The 16,876-nt window shown below is 66.7% G+C and overlaps 1 protein-coding gene across 1 annotated transcript; it reads left to right on the top strand.

Annotated features, from left to right (window-relative positions):
• Positions 1-5,227: 5,227 nt before the first annotated feature.
• LOC146442977 (cadherin-related family member 5-like) lies at positions 5,228-13,768 on the top strand. The gene is made up of 15 exons (XM_085079920.1): positions 5,228-5,386; positions 6,068-6,294; positions 6,816-6,875; positions 6,970-7,062; positions 7,644-7,730; positions 7,804-7,914; positions 8,631-8,801; positions 8,900-8,990; positions 9,685-9,791; positions 10,157-10,357; positions 10,754-10,888; positions 11,244-11,322; positions 11,934-12,130; positions 12,657-12,677; positions 13,313-13,768. Exons 1-15 carry the CDS (start codon positions 5,326-5,328, stop codon positions 13,766-13,768), a joined length of 2,097 nt encoding a protein of 698 aa, XP_084936046.1. The 5' UTR covers positions 5,228-5,325.
• The last annotated feature ends 3,108 nt before the right edge of the window (positions 13,769-16,876 follow it).

The following is a 16,876-nucleotide window of genomic DNA, read 5'->3' on the forward strand; positions in this document are numbered from 1 at the left end:
GGGGGAAAACTCCTTTAATTCCCTCATAATCATTGTTGAATAATGATGAGGTAGCTTCTGAGGCCAGTGCTGCTCGTTGCCTCCACCCAGGGCTGAGGCTCATGATGGTGTCCATGGCAGGCGGGTGGGACAAGGCATTCTCTTGGTCTTTCCAACTCAGACCACTCTGAGATTCCATGATTCCATGGTCAGTCCATCTACAATTGTGATTTCACTTGTGGGTAATGAGTCAAGTTGTTGGGTGGCTGCACCACCATTAGATGCTGAATTTGGGTGGTCATCCAAATGTGCCCTCAGAGCCTGCTGGTGTCACCCACATTTGGGGTAATTACTGCTCAGCTCCCCAGATTATGGACCTCAGGAAGTATTCAGATACCCTGGGGCACAGGTTCAACCAGCCAGGAAGGAGCCACGGTAATTAACACCTGGACTCATAATCACACCCAGTTTACACAGCAGAAACCAGCAGCTCCTCCCCTGGGCCTCAAATAATTAATCCCCAATCAGAAATTATGTTTTTGATACCCTGGAGCTCCGGCACATGCTGCTGGATGTCAATGACAGGAATTGCCAAAGATACAATAATGGAATTGGTCTCTATCTTGAGCAGTTCAGACTAGGGTGGTTGGCTGGGTCCCAGAGATGGTTGGGGCACACTGTCCAGGCAGTGCAGATCCTCCCCCTTTGGGTCAATCCAATTAAGCCATTAACAAGATTCCGTTGCTCTGCCAACCCACAGCACCCGCTTGGCCACCACCCTGATGGCTCCAAGCAAAGCCATCCAACCTCTCCAATGCCAGCTGACACTGCCCCAGGATTCCCCAGCTGTGGTGGGCAGGTGCCATGGCACTTCTTGGACCCTCTGTGTCTCAACCTGAAACCTGAACCCTTGATTTTCTACAGGTGATGAGCAAGAGGACTCTGCTGGCCTGGAGGTGTTTGTGACCTGATCAAGGTGTCCTGGTCAGTTTGTCCTGATTGGTGTGTCCTGTTCAATGTATCCTGACCAATGTGTCCTGATCAGCGTGTCTTTATCAATGCCACCTGCTGTTTTCCCACTAACAAACCCAAAGAAACAAGAGTTGAGTCTGTGCCCATCTCAGGAGGTTTGACAAGGCCAAGTACAGGTGCTGCCCCCAGGCCTGGGCAATCCCAGCACAATTGTAGGCTGGGCTAGAATGGGGGAGCAGCCCTGGGACAGGGCCTCAGCATGGCCCTGGCCATGTCCGCTGGCACCCTGAACCTGCTCCAGGTGGGATTGTTTCCAGCAGAAACAGCTGCTCCAACACCAGAGCCAGACATCCCTGCAGTGCCCAAGGAGGAGCCGACGCCAACACCGGAACCAGAACAAGCTTGTGGTCTTCTCAGTCCCACACCAGAGCCTGGTGAGATTCTGTAACCTGCTGAGGGACTTATTGCAGTTCCTGATGGACAAACTGGATTGACCAGGAGGATGAGCAGATCCAGCTCTGGCTGCCGTGGCCCAGGACCGTTCACTGCTGGAATCCTGACTGCGGGGCCGAAGGCAGCCCCAGCGCCCGGGGCTGCTCTGTCCTTCCCCGCCCGTTCCCTGCGGCCGCCCCGATGCTGAAGTTCAGTTCGTTGTTGAAATAACGCTGCTCGTGTTCCCCATTAGCCACGCTCTCCGCGCCGTTCAGCCTCCCGGGCAGGGCAAGGAGGGGTCGATCTGGGAACCGGGAGGGAAAACGAGCGAGGTTGGCCCCGCTTTGGGAGGAGACAAGGGCGGAGTCAGGCAGGAGCGGGCAAAGCGATTTAATCGTGGAGGAATAGCAGCAGCTCGAGCTGGGAGTCCCGAGGGTCGCGGAGGTGCCGGATGGCGGTGCCCACCCTGAGCTGCTGCTGCCACCCAGGGCTGTCCCCTCTGTCACCCAGGTCACCTCTGAGCTGCCGGGACCCCCCCATCCCCGTGGCCCCGCTGTGCCCTCGGCCCTGGCAGTGCTGGAGCTGCAGCCCAGCTGGGATCCCTGGATCCGGGACATTCCCTCTGCTCCACCGGGATCGCTGCTCTAAAGAGCTGTGCTGGCTCTGGAGAAGGTGCTGGAGTGTAGTCCCTCCCGGAACGAGTCAGGGATCCTGTCAGAAGCCTCACCTGGAATGTCAGACATGGAGCATAGGGCCCTGCCGGCATTCCCGGCAGGGTTGGGGGTCTCCCCGACCCGCCGTTTTCTGCCCCAGCACTCCATTAGTCTTAGGGGTCCCCGAGATGGAACTGTGGGGCAGCTCTAAGGCTGAGCTTTATAATTTGGGTTCTGGTGGGTTTGGGATGTCAGGGTGTCACTGTGCAGCCCCCTGGGACCGGACCAGACAGAGATTCCAGCGAGGCGTCACAGGTGCCCGTTCCCTGCTCCTCCCTGGGGCTCTGCCCCTTTCCTACGGAGTGATGTTGTCCAGCTGTGTCCCTGCTGTTGGCTCTGGAGGAAGGGCCAGACCCACCTCTCCAGAGGCTTCACAGACTCTCGGAGCTGTTCGGCTGGGAAGGAACCTTAAAGCTCATCGAGTTCCACGCCCCATCTTGGGCGGGGACTCCTTCCCCAGCCCAGGCTGCTCCGAGCCCCGGCCCCGCTGGCGTCCTGCAGCCGGACTGTGTCTGTGGCCGGCCCAGAACCTCAGGGTGCCCAGCTCACTCTCGGAGCACACATCCTGTCTGGGAACTCACCTTTGGCAAAATCCCAGCCGGCAATGTGGCAGGATTTCAGCTCTGAGACCCTGAGTGAGGCGTCGGGCACACAGCCCAGCTGGATGTAGTCGCTGCACTCCACGGGTTGGTCCAGCTCCAGCACGGGCGTGTCCCCATCCCTGTCCCCATGGCCAGATGTCCCTGTGGTCAGATGTCCCCATGCCTGTGCCTGTGGCTGAGCAAGGATGAAATCCCGCTGCCGTGGGCTCCACGGGTGCCCTGGAGCCGCCTAGGCTGTGCCCCGAGAGCGCAGCCCGAGCTCCCGGAGGCCTGAGGGTCACTGCTGGCCCTGGAACACACAGGTAACAATACACAAGGAACACATATCTGCACACACAGACGGGGTGTGAGCACACCTGGGCGCACACACACACACCTGGACACACACACACACACCTGGACACACACACCGGTGTAGACACAGCTGCTTGCTCGCACACTTGAGTGCACAGACAGTGCACAGGTCAGCACACGTGTGCACACACCTGTACACACAGCACACCTGTACACACCCAGCACACACACACGCAGGTGTCTCTCACACATTTACAGGTCAGGAACACACGGGTGTCTCACACACACCTATAAACACACTTTCACCTTTTTTTCACACCCACGCACACCTGTCCCCACCCCTCTTGGTGCCTCCCCTTGTCACTTCCCCCTCCCCCCTCGCTCATCCTCTTTGTCCCCAAAGCGGATTATGGCGGCGGCTCAGTGGGGACACGCGAGTGTGCAAGGCGGGGGTCACACCCCCGACCAGCCTCACACAGGGGCACAGGTGTGCATGGGGGTGGTCACACCCCCCACCAGCCCCACACGGAGGTGTCACACCCCCTCCCAGGCACGCAGGGAGGGTCACACCCCTTCCCTGTGCCCGCAGCTGTGCGGGTAGTGCGGGCAGGTCGTGCACAGCCCAGCCGGGCAGGTAGCGGAGGTACTGTGGGCAGGAGATGCTCCAGGTGTACAGGGGATGCCTCAGGTGTGCAGGGGATGCCCCAGGTGTGCAGGGGATGCCCCAGGCACAGCTCTTGGGCAGGTAGGGGAAGCGGTGCAGGCAGGTGACAGGTGATGCTCCCAGGCAGCACAGACGGGTGACATCTCCTGAAGCGCAGGCAGGGATCAGAGCAGGCAGGTGGTCCCCAGCTATGGCAAGTAGGGCAGGTGGGGCAGGGCAGGTGGGGCTCAGGCCAAAGAGGGCTCCGTGCAGGAAGGTTGGAGGGCAGGGTGGAGGATGCGCCAGGCAGGGCAGGTGCCAACAAGTGATAGCCGGGAGGTGCAGGCAGGGCAGGTGATGAAGGTGATGCCCAGGAGGTGCAGGAGGGCAGGCGATGCCCAGGTGATGCAGGTGATGCCCAGGTGACGCAGGTGATATAGGTGATGCCCCAGGTAGGACAGGTAGTGCAGGTGATGCGGGCGATTCCCAGGTGATGCAGATGATGCCCAGGCAGGGCAGGTGATGCCCAGGCAGGGCAGGTGATGCCCAGGTGATACCCCAGGCAGGGCACGACTCAGATCCCAGGTCGCAGGTCCCGGGTCAGCCCCGCCCATCCATGGCCCCGCCCCCGCCCGGCCCCGCCCCGCCCCCCCGTCCCGCCGGGCCGGGGCAGCAGCGCCGGGGGCGGCGGCGCCGGGCAGGTACGGGGGGGCGGGGGCCGGGGGGGAGGGCAGGGGCTATGAGGCGGCCGGGGGCGACGGGGGGAGGGGATCATGGGGGGCCGTGATGCCGGGAAGGGGGTACCGGGTCAGGGGGGCATCCCGGACACGGGGATCCTCTGCCCTGGGGTGGCACACGGGCGGGGTGACACCCAGGGACCCGCAGGGTAGGAAGGGTGGCTCCCCCCGGCTCCCTCTCTGCCCCCCAACAGGGAGGGGGTCCCGGGGGAAGCAGCATGGGGGACCCCCCATCCCGGTGCCGGGGGTGGTTGGGGTGGCAGATGGGTAGCACCCCCCCTCCTCTGCCCTAATTACCCGCCGCTAATTGGGGGGGGCGCCATATGGCTCCCATTGCCAAGCGCTGGGAAGGCTGGGGGACCCCTCTGCGGACCCCCGTGGCAGGGAGGGTCGCACAGTGTGGGGCGTGGGGCGTGAGGGGGGGACACGCGTGGGATTCCTGAGGGGGACGCGGGGAAAACACCCAGGGGACACGAGGGGAACACGGAGAGGGGACACTGGAGGGGGACGCGGGAGGGACACGGCTGTCCCACAAGGAGAGGTGCCGGCCTGGCACCTGCCGGTGAGCCCCTCGGGCGGGACACCCTGGGGACATGCACCGGGGAGAGGGACACCACCCTGGGGTCCTGGGGAAGGGGACCCCGGCACGGCAACCCGGGTGGGTGACACGGGGAGGGACACCCAAGCACGAGAGTCCCAGGGAAAGGGGACCCCAGCGTGGTGACAACGCTGGGGATCCCAGGAGAGGGGAGCTGGCAGAGGGACAGGGATGAAGACACGGCCACAGGAAGCCAGGAAAAGGGACCTCAGGGTGGTGACAGTGCTGGGTTCCCGGACTGCCCGGCTGGTGGGGACATCACGGAGGGGGCTGGGGACAGGGGCGCTGGGCCGGGGGTGGCAGCCCCGCTTCTCCCTCCCACGCCACAGGCGCCCCCCGAGATCCCCGTGTCCCCATGGCGGCCGCGTCCTGCCCGGCGCTCCTGGCCGCCTGCCTGGCGCTGCACCTGGCCACAGGTGAGCAGCTGGGGGACAGGGGACACCTGACGGGGACAGCGGGGCTGGGAGGGACCCGGCGGGCTTCGGGTGGGGACCTAAGGAGGGGACCCTGGGAGTGGCAACTAGGCATGGTGGGGACCCAGGGGTTGAGGTCACCAGGGAATGGGGACATGGGGAGGGGACCGTGGGAGTAGCAACCGTGAGAGGTGAGACCCCAGGGCATGGGGACACAGAGGTCCCTGGGGGGGGAACCAAAGATGTCACCTGAATGGAGGACCACTGGGGCTGATAGCCCAGTGTTCTCCTGGGGATGGAGACCTGGGGGTGAGGACCAAGCGGTGGGGACACTGCGGGGTACACCAGCGACCGTGCTGGGGTTCCAGGGAATGGGACTTGGGCGGTGCGGACACGGAGGGGCTGAGGGGGAGGAAATGGGAATGCAGATGGAGTGGTTGGTCTGGGGACATAGGGACCCTGGGGGTGGGGACACAAAGGACTCTGGGTGGGGGCTCAGCAGGGAAAGTGGGGACCTGGAGAGGGGGGGCACGGAGTGAGACATGGGGGACCCGGGAGATTGAGGGGTAGGAGTGGGGACCTTGGGGATGGGCACATGGGACATGGGAACCCAGGGACTGGGGACCCACGGGGCTACACCCCCCGCGGTCACCCGTGAGCCCATCCCCGGTGCGGTGATGGCAGCCCGGGGCGACGGGTGCAGCGGGTTCGGGAACCTGTTCACGGAGATCGCGGAGAACAGCGCCCACGGGAGCCTGGTGGCACGGCTGCCCTCACCGGGGGACGCGGGGGACACGGGGGGCGGCGCCGGCCTCCAGCTCTGCCTGGTGGGCGCCGACGCCGCCTGGTTTTACCTGGACGGGCGCAGTCTTCGGCTCAACGTCTCGGCTGGCCGGGCGCTGGACCGCGAGGTGACACCGCCGGGACACCCCTCAGTCCCCCGTCCTACTCCAGCCATTCTGTGTCCATCGGGTGTCCACCCATGTCTGTCCTGCATCCATCCTGCATCCACTGTCCATCCTGAATCCACCCTCACCCATCCTGTGTCCATCTACCTCCACCATCCCTCCACCTGTGTCCATCCTGCATCCTTCCCATGTCCATCCTGTGCCCATCCCTCCGTCCCACATCTACCTGTGCCCATCCTGTGTCTGACATCCATCCTCCACGGATCCTGGGTTGACCATCATCTGTCCATGTTCTATACATCCTCCTCTTCCTGTCCATCCTGTATCCACCCTCGGTCCATCCTGTGTCCATCCCATACTTATCCTGGGTCCATATTGTGTCCATCCATCCTGCATCACCCTGCCCCACTCTCATCCAGCTGGGACCCTCCTGCACCCAGTTGGCTGGAGACCCCAGCATGTCCCCATGGGGCAGCCCCCCATGTCCCCCCATGTCACAATGCCCCATCCCTTGTCCCCTGCAGGAACTGGAGTCCCCGGTGCTGATGGTGGCCCTGACCTGTGCTGAGGATGGCTCCTCCCCGGTATGGCCACACACCCTGGGGACCCCGGGGAGTTCTGGAGGGGGCACAGTCCCATCCTGGTCACTCCCTGTGTCTCCCCCTGTGCCCCTGGCAGGTCGAGTTCCGCATCATCGTCCAGGTCCTCAATGAGAACGACAACAGACCTCACTTCCAGGGGGCCACTGTCCTCACCCACAACGTCAGCGAGGTGACAGCGACCCTGTGGGGACCTGCTGGGGACAGGGGTGGTCATGGATAGGGTCAGGGTGATGGGACAGGGATGGCTGTGGGCGTGGATTGGGGACGGGGATGGGGACAGGAATGGGGACAGGGATGGTCAAGGTCATGGGCACTGGGACAGCATCTGGGATAGGCACGGTCAGGGTCAGTCATAGGCACAGTGACAGGGATGGGGACAGGGGCAGGAGTGGGAATGGTGGGGATAGGGTTAGGGTTGGGCCTGGGAGAAGGTGGGTGCCCAAAAGGGATGGGGACACCCAAGAGGGGAAAAGGACATCCAAGAGGGGATGAGGATACCGAGAAGTGGACGGGGACATGTGGGAGGGACAGGGACTTCAGGGAGAGATGAGAACATCAAGGAGAGATGGGGATACCCAAGAGGGACAAAGGACACCTAGGAGGGATGGAACACCATGAGGGATAGAGACTCCCAAATGTAGGAATGGGGATATTGGGTGCATTTGTGAATTCTGGGGGTGTTCGGGGACCCCGGAGGACGTTGGCTGCCCCCGGGGCTGTGCGGGGACCCCTGGTAACCCCCGCGGGCAGCTGGCGCCCGTGCACTCGGTGGTGTTCAGCGCCCAGGCCGAGGACGCAGACGGGGACACGCTCATGTACGTCATCGACACGGCCTCGGTGAGCCGGGGCGGGGGCGGGGGGCGGCGGGGGGGCCAGGGCCATCTGCCGGGCTGACCGAGCACCCCCCCAGCCCGACGCCCGCTTCTTCCGCATCGACCTCCCGAACAGCGGCCGTGTGGTGCTGGCGAGGGCCCTCGACTTCGAGAGCCGGCGGCACCTCGAGGTGGTCGTGACAGCCGTGGTGAGACCCCCGCCCGCCCGCGGGACCCTGCTGCGGGACCCCCGTGTCTCCCCTGTCTCTGCCCCATGACAGAGGGACCCTCACCCGTGGCTCCCTGACACGGGACCCCCGTCTGTAAGACCCTCACTTGAGGGACCCTGAGATGAGACCCCCGTGTGTGGGACTCCTGCCCATCCTCATGAATGGGGACCTGGCACCCACCCTGGCCTCGTGGAGGACTTCAGCCCCACCCCCACAGAGCTTCCTGCCCACCGTACCTTTTCGGGGTGCCCCACGACCACCGGCACGGCCATGACACGGGTGGCTTGCACAGGTGGGGGTTTCCCCCCCCACGCCGCCGGCCTTCCCCGCCTGCCCCGCTAATTGGGGGTGACGTAATCCTGTCACCTGCCCTCAATCCCCCTCATTTCCTTAATGGGCCACCTGCGCCCCCTCCCCCCCAGCGCCCCGCCCCTCGCACTCACCCCGCCCCCACCCCGGCACCCCCCGCCTCCCCCAGCACCTCCACGCCATGGGGCGGGGGGCTGGTGGGACCCCACAGCCCTGGGCTGCGACCCCTACTCCTGTCTGGGGCTGGGAGTTCCTGTCCCTCTAGGTCTCCATTACATGGGGGTCCCTGTACCTGGGGTGTCCCCATGCCATGAGGGTCCCTGTGCCTCTCTGTGCAGCCCCCAGCAGGTTTTGGGGCGTCCTGTGCCCCGTTTTTTGCCCCGCAGGAGATGAACACCCGGGAGAGGTTCAACGCCTCGGCCCGAGTGAGGGTCAATGTCCTGGACGGGGATGACCAGTACCCCCAGTTCCTGCCCTGCACCCCCCGCGCGCCCCACAGCCCCCCCGTCTGCACCAGCCCCGTCTACACCGCCAACGTCACCGAGGGCCAGCTCCAGGTGGGACATGGGACCGTAGGGACACTGCGGGGTCACGGGGGGCCGGGAGGGACCGTGGGGCTTAGCCGGACACCCCCGTGTCCCCTCCATTTCCCCAGGAAGGTCCCCTGAGCTTCAGCCCTGGCGCCGTCTATGCCGAGGACGGGGACAGGGGGCTGCGGGCGGCCATCACCTACTCCCTGCTGGCAGGTAACGGGGGACAGGGGGACACGGGGGAACACAGGGGTCAGGGACGTGTGAGGCAGGCACACACAGACACAGGAGGGCAGGGACGTGGGGACGCGGGGACACAGGTAGGCACAGATGTGTGGGCAGGAACACAGGGACAGGGACACCACCATACGGACACAGGTAGGCAGGGACGTGGCTGGGCAGAGGTGGCCACGGTGCCCGGCGGGGTTCCCAGGGCTGCCCGGTGCCTGTCAGTCCCTGGCGGTCTGGGGGTCCCCGTGCTGGGGGTGCCCCTGCCAGGGGTCCCTGTGCCGGGGGCTCCAAGTCAGCACAATCCAATTGCCGGATCTCCTGGGGCAAATTGAATAAAGGGATTGAGCTGGGGGGGCCCTAATCCCTCTCCCCCCGGCGCGGGGGGGCTGCTGGGTGAGGGTCAACCCCTGGTGCACCCAAAGGTGCTCCAGCACCAGAGGGGTTAAACACCCCCCCATATTGGGGCTTAAAGGGTTAATAACGCCCTCCCCGTGTGTCCCCCCAAAATAAGGTTTTCCCCGCCGGATAGGTCCAGGAACGGATGGGAAGGACACCGGGGGTCTCACACACGGCTGCCCCGGGGGGAAAGTTTCCCACAGTGCCCCGGGGCAGGGGGCAAGTCGGGGGGTCTAGGGGTGAGTGGAGGGGTCCGGGGGTCCCCATCTCTGTGCCCCCCCAGGTCAGGAGAGCAGCAGGTTCCACATCGACAACGTGACCGGGGCCATCACGCTGCTGCGGGCGGTGGAGAGCAGCAGCCAGACCCCCGAGATCTGCCTCAGCGTCATGGTGGGTGGGGGGCGAGGGGGACGCTGGGGAGATGGGGGGTCTGCAGGGAGATGGGGGGGACCTGGGGTGAGGGGTCCCTGGGAGGATGTGGGGCCCCCAGGGAGATGGTGTGACCCAAGAGGATGGAGGTCCCTGGGATGGTGGGAGCTGCCTGGGGTACTCCGGGAAGCCCCCATGGGTGCAGGAAGCTGGTGGCAGTGGGTGAGACCTGGGTGTCCCCTCTGTCCCTCCACCCCCCCAATGTCCCACCATGCCCCCATGTGTCCCCCTGGCCCTTTCCTGTGGCCCTGCCGTGTCTCCCATGTGTCCCCATGTTCTCCTGTATTCCCCAATGTCCTGTCGCCATGTTCCCCGCGTCCCCCCAGGCCTCGCAGGTCAACGACCCCTCCAAGTACGCGGTGGCGCGGGCCCTGGTGCGGGTCCTGGCCCCGAACCGGCACCCGCCGCGCTTCCCCCGTGCCCGGTACCGCGCCTTCGTGCCCGCGGCCCCGCGCCGCGCCGCGCTGCTGCTCACCTTCGGCGGGCAGGTTCTCGCTCTGCGCGCACACGACCCCGACTTCCCCGAGGTGAGCGCGGCGCGGGGGGCGCGCAGGGAACCGGTAGGGGAGGCAGGTGAGGGTGCAGACAAGGTGTGGGCAGGGGATGCAGGTAGGGCGGGCAGGGGGCGGGGAGTGGGGCAGGTGGGGATGCAGGTGAGGGCGTAGGCAGGAGGCTCAGGTAGGGATGCAGGAAGGGGGCGTGCAGGGGGTGGGAAGTGGTACAGGTAGGCATGCAGGTGGGATGCAGGTGAGGGCGCAGACAAGTTGAGGGTAGACGGTGCAGGACGGGGGTACAGGCAGGGGGACAGGAGGGGAATGGGTAGGGGTGGGTGGGGAACACAGGTAGGGAATGCAGGTAGAGGTGTGGGCAGCAACACAGGGTGAGGATGGGGGCAGACAGGGCTGACCCCCCCCAACCCGCAGGGGGTGAACCCCCAGGTGCGCTACACCCTGAGCCCCGGCGCCAACCAGAGCCAGCAGCTGTTCCAGGTGATGCCCAACGGGCTCGTGGTGGCCCAGGCTGACCAGCTGCGGCCCGGGCAGAGCTACCGCCTGCAGGTGGGCGTAGGGGACAGGGGGAGCCTGGGGAGGCCGGGGGCTTCGGGGGCACTGGCGGCACAGGGGACATGGGGCGCAGGGGGGGCCCGAGGGGCACTGGGGGCAGCGGAGACTGGGGGGGGAGGGGGGACCGGGGGGCACGGGGGGGCCGGAGGTTGTGGGTACCAGAGGGGCACCGAGGGCTGGGGGGCACCAGAAAGGGGATACGGGAGGGGGACGGAGAGGACACTAGGGCTGGGGGGCATCCACATGTCCCCTTGTGTGTCCTCCCCCGTGCCACAGCCATGTCCCTCCGTGCCCCCTGTCCTCACCATGTCCCTCCTGTCCCCTCCATGCCCCCCCTGTTCCCCCTCAGGTGCTGGCACGGGATGAGGAATCGGGCGAGACCTCAAACACGACAGTGGACCTGGAGGTGCTGTGGCCGGGGCAGGCGGGTACGGAGTGGGGAGACCCCCCAGAAACTCTCCAAAGACCCCTCCTCGACCCTCCCCATCGCACAGCACTGGGACATCCCCTAGGCCCCCTGAGGGATCCCTCGTGCCCCATGGCACCGGCATGCCCCAAGAACCTCCCAGGGACCTCCCTGCCCCGAGGCATTGGGCACCCGCAGGAAACTCCCTGTCCCCAGTGATGGGATCCCCTCCAGAGCCCCAACCGGGGCAGGGGCTCCCCCCTAGCTCCCCCGAGCCCCCCAGCATTGTGCCCCCCAATGAAGGAGTTTCTCCCAAGCTCCCCGCGGCAAAAGGGTCCTCAGGCCACCCCCGTAACCCCGTATCCCCGATTGGATCCCCCTGGACATGGGATCGATCCCCTTCCACTCCCGACTCTGTGCCCCCCCGTGACAGGACCCCTGGCCCCCCCGGGGTGTGATGCTGTCCCCCCCGTCCTTGCCCCCTCCTCGTTCCCCCCTGCTGAATTGTCCCCTGCCTCGCCGTCCCTCGGACCCCTCAGAGCCTCCCCGGGATATGACGAGGTCCTCTCTCGCCCCCTCCCCGTGCCCCCCCGTTGATGTCCCCCCCTCTGACGTGTCGCCTCTGTCGCGCAGCCCCGCGGGACCCCTCGGAGCCTCCCCTCGGGCGGGGGGTGCCGGCGGGGGCGGTGGCGGGGGGCGCGGGGGCGCTGCTCCTGCTCGGGGCCGTTCTCCTGCTCGCGCTCCTGGCGCTGCGGGCGCGGCGGCGGCGGCGGCGGCAGCAGCGCACGGCGGACCGGGCAGCGCTCGCCATCGAGAAACACCCCAACGTGGTAGGAGCCCCCCAACCTCCCTGTGCCCCCACAGCCCTCCCGGCAGCCCCCCAACCTCCAAACTCCGCGGGACACCCCCAGCTCTCCCCGCAGCCCGGACCTGCCCCGCCGTACCCTTGGATCAGAGTTCCCCTCAGCCCCCTCCCCGAGCCTTCAGAGCGCCCCCAGTTCCCCTCCGCACCCCCAAACCCCTCGAGGCCCCCCGCTCTCCCCAAACCTCCCCGCACCCTCATCCCACCCTGGGATCTGGGAGCGCAGGGAAGGGGTCTCCGGCTCAGGGGGGACGCTGCGGGACCAGGGGATCCTCCAAAGGGGGAAAGAACCGGTTTGGAGGGGCTGGGAAGGAAGAGGAGCTCTTGGGTCTGGGGGTGCTGAGGGATGGGATTTCTGCTGTTTTGGGGAGCATGAGAAAGGCTGTTCCAGGGACTGGGGGGCTGGAAGAGGGTACTCGGCTCTGGGGGCTGCGGGAAGGAGGGACCCCCCCGTGCCTCACCTGACCCCTGACCCCCCACGTTCCCCCCCACAGAGCCTGAGGTGGTTCCAGCCGGTGAGTGGGGGGTGTGCGATCCCCGGGGATGGTGGGGACCCCCAAAAAGTACTGGGGGAGGCGGAGTCACCCCACCCTGGGCCCCCCAAAAGGGGGATGCAGGGTCCCCTGTGCCAGGGGTGTCCCATGGGGGTCCCACTAGGAGAGATCCCCCAGGGTGGGTCGGGATGGTGGGGGGGCCCCATGAGGGGGTCGGGGTGCTGGCAGGGATTGGGGTGTTGGGGGGTCCCTGTGATGGAGGGGGTCTCATGGGGAGGGTCGGGATCCATGGGGGGGGGTCCTGTGCTGGTCCTGTCGGGGGGAGGTGGAGTGATGGAGGGTCCCTGTGCTGGGGGTCGCGGGGAGTCTGGTGCTGGGTGGACCTGGGGTTCCTGGGGGGGCTCGAGGTGCCCTGGGGAGTTCCATGGAGTGGCTTCTGTACCAGGAAGGGTGCCGGGGGGGTCCTTGTGCACTGGGGTCCCACGGCGGGGGTCCCTGGGCCGGGCAGGGCTAGGAGTACTGGGGGGTCCCATAGGAGGTCCATGAAGGAGATCGTGGTGCTGTCATGAGAGGGTCCCTGTGCAGGGGGTGTCCCATGTGGGGGTCTGTGGGAGGGGGTGTCCCATGGCCCCCCTGACCCCTCTGTGCCCCCGCAGGTCCAAGCCGGGAAGTCTCCCCCGAGCCCCCCCCGGCTCTACTACCCCAACGAGGGGTACAGTGAGGTGGGGGAAGCCCCCCCGCCGCCCCCCCCGCCGCCGCCGCCTCCACCCCCCCCTCCGCCAGCCCCCCAGCCGCCCCCCGCCCCCAAACCGCAGGCCAACTCCGTGGGGCGGCCGGGGGGGGACTCGCCCGGGGGGGGATCTCCGGGGGGGTCGCCCCCACCCACCCCCGCCAGCCCCAGTCCCCCCCGCGCCCCCAGCCCGAGCGAGGTCTCGGGAGGCCCCACGGAGGGGGGGGGCAGCCCCGCACCGGGGGGGCGGAGGGGGGGCACCCTGGGAGTGCTGCCGGCGCTGGAAGAGGTGAGCGAGGAGAGCCTGGAGGAAGGGCTGGGGGGAGACCCCAGGGTGCCCCCCCCGCTGCTGCAGCTGCTCGAGGACTCCATCGAATGCTGAGCGGGGGGGCGGCTGCGCTCGGGGGGGGCACAATAAAGAGATGGAAAGACACTGGTGACAACTGGGGGGCACTGGGGGACACTGGGAAGAACTCGGAGGGTACTGGGTTGCACTGGTTGGTACTGGGGGCCGCTGGTTCGCACTGGGGTGGCCACCGGCTGGCAAAGGGGGGATCACTGGGGTGCACTGGGGGGGTCACAGCCCCCCCGCACCCCCACTTGGGCGTTTCCCGCGTTCCCCCATGGCCCCGCCCGTGGGGGGCCGTGTCGCTCTGACCCCACCCCTTAAAGGCGCCGCGCCCCATAAGTGGCTCGTGCCTGCGCTGCCCCTATGGGGGGGCGGAGCGTGGGGTCCTCCTGCCCCGCGTGGGGAAGGTGCCGAGGGCGGGGTGATGGGTCCTGGGGTGAGGAGGGTCCCCGGGCATCCCCGGGGTGCCACGAGGGTCTCTGGGGTGCCCCGGATGTCCCCTGGGTACCGTGGGGTCTGTGTGCCCGCGTGGGGTTTGGGTGCCGCGGAGGGCACTAGGGTCCCCTGGGAGACCACTGGGGGTCCCGTGGAAGCCGTGGGGGTCCCGGGGGTGCCCTTCCCCCACGCGTGACCCCGTGGCCATGGGCGGCCCCTGCTAAGAGGCTTGAGCGGGAGTTTGTAGTTAATCCCCGGGGTCACCGGCGTCACCGGCACCGGCGGGTCACCTCCGGCGGGTGGCACCGGCACTGGGAGCACTGGGGTGTACTGGGTCAGCGGGGTGCACTGGGGTGTGTTGGGAGCATGGTGTGCTGGTTTGCACTGGGAACACTGGGCAGCCCTGGGCACACATGGCTGTACTGGGGTGCACTGGGTGTATTGGGGCATTCTGGGGTGCCCTGGGAGCACTGGGAGCATGGTGCACTGCTGTGTACTGGGAATACTGGAGAGTGCTGGGAGAGCTGGGTGCACTGGGAGCACGGCGACACACTGGAGAGTACTGGTTTGTACTGGGAGCAGTCGGGGGCACTGAGGTGTATTGGGACAACTGGGAGCACTGTGGATCCCTGGGGAGCACTGGGGCATTCTGGGCTGCGCTGGGAGCGTCGTGTACTGGTGTGTGCTGGGGGAACTGGGTGCTCTGAGAGCACTGGAGGATTCTGAGCTGTACTGGGATGTGCTGGGAACTCTGGGGTGCACTGGGAGCACCAGGGTGTGCTGGGAGAACTGTGTGCGATGCGTTTTCCTGGCAGTACTGGGACACACCGGGATACCTGGGTTATACTGGTTTATACTGGGAGCCCTGGGCGGAGCAGCACCGCCCCCCCATTACCCATCACCTTCCTGCCCCTCCCCCGCCCCCCTTCCAAATCCCCCCTTAATCCCGGCCGCGCTAATCCCCGGCAGCTGCCGCGGCTGCAAATGGCCCGGGGGGGGGGGGCATACACGCCATGACCCCCCCGAGACCCCCCTGCGACCCCCTCTGTCGTGTTCCCACGCGTGTCCCTCAGCGAGGCTCGGGAGGGGCTGGAAGTGCAACCCCCCCGCGGGAGGGGCGGAGGGAGGTCGGAGGGGCGGCGGCGAGGGGGCACGGGGGGCAAGCGCCTCTCGTTCATGTCCTCCTCTCTGTGACCTCCCCGCGACCGTGGGACGACCCCCCCACCGCCCCGTGCCTCAGTTTCCCCTGTGCGGCAGGCGAGCCCCCACGGGGTGGGCGGAGCCGAGGGGGCGGCACCGCCCCCCCACCCCCCCACGGCACCGGGTCCCGCCGGCAGCGGCACCCACGCACCCCCCCGGCAGCCGCTGGACCCCCCCGGGACCCCCCCGCGCCATGGAAGCCCCTCCAGACCCCCCCGAGGGCGATATGACCCACGCGGGACACGGGGAGGGCAGGTAATGGGGGGGCGTCACGGGGGCCGTGGGGTGGTCTGGGGGCTCTGTGTGTGCCATGAGGGGTGTCAGCGCCCGGGGGGGTCGGGGTGTCCCTGCCGTGAGGCCGGACAGGGGACAGGGCAGGGCTGTGATGGGGGCTCAGTGCCGGGGGGGGGTTAGAGCTGAAGGACAGGACAGCGCCGGGGGGGTCGGTGACAGCAGGTCGCCGACCGAAGGTCTGTGACTGAGGGTATGTGACGGAGGGTCTGACAGAGGGTCGGTGACAGCGGGTCGGTGACAGAGGGTCCCTGACAGAGGGTCTGTGCCGTGGCGGTGCCTCGGGTGGCCTCTATTTGCACCCTGCTGGTATCCGTGTCGGGGGGTCACCTGGGGACATGGGGGGGTCACCTTGGAGGGGGCGGGGCGGCTACCCTGACCGGGGCGCTGCGCACCTGCCCCCCACTGCCCGCCCCTGGCATCACCTGCGCACACCTGGCCGTACCTGCCTGCGGGGGGCGCAGTGCCAGGACCCGGCCCCATCCCCAGATGTGTATCGGGGTGTCTCCCCGGGCAGGGTGGGCAGGGGCGCTGGGAGGTGCGGACAGGTACGGGCAGGGCACGCACGGGAGCGAGGAGGGCGCACAGGTGGTCACTCAGGTGATGACAGGTGCCACACAGGGGATCACAAGCGGGATCAGAGGTGACAGACAGATGCTCACAGAGGTGCACACACAGGTGATCACACACAGGTGCTCACACAAGTATTCACAGGTATACAGGCAGGTACAGGCAGGGCACACACAGGTGCTCACACACAGGTATTCACAGGTATACAGGCAGGTACAGGCATGGCACACACAGGTGCTCACATACGGGATCGCAGGTACACACACAGGTGCACACACAGGTGCACACACAGGCACAGGTGCTGCTGCTTTGTCGCCCCATCCCCCGGGGCTCGTTAGCTGCCGCACAAACAACGCCGGGGTGTCCCCAGAGTCACCTGGGGCAGGGGGGGACCCAAAGCAGAGGAGTGCCCTCTCCGAAGTGGGTGTACCCAAAAATCAGGGGGTGCACCCAAAAACGGGGGACACCCAAACCAGAGGGGGACACCCTAAATAGGGGATTGCTCCCCAAGAAACGGGGTGTACACAAAAGAGGGGGTACTCAAAACAGAGGGGAGTGACCAAATAAAAGGGGGAGTACCAAATAAAGAGGGCGGCACCCAAATCCAGGAGATGCACCCAAAACTGTGGTGTGTTGTGCACCCTA

The sequence above is a fragment of the Lichenostomus cassidix genome, chromosome 1Aa (assembly GCF_008360975.1).
Source record: "Lichenostomus cassidix isolate B80296 chromosome 1Aa, HeHo_3.0, whole genome shotgun sequence".
NCBI classification, from domain to species: Eukaryota; Metazoa; Chordata; class Aves; order Passeriformes; family Meliphagidae; genus Lichenostomus; species Lichenostomus cassidix.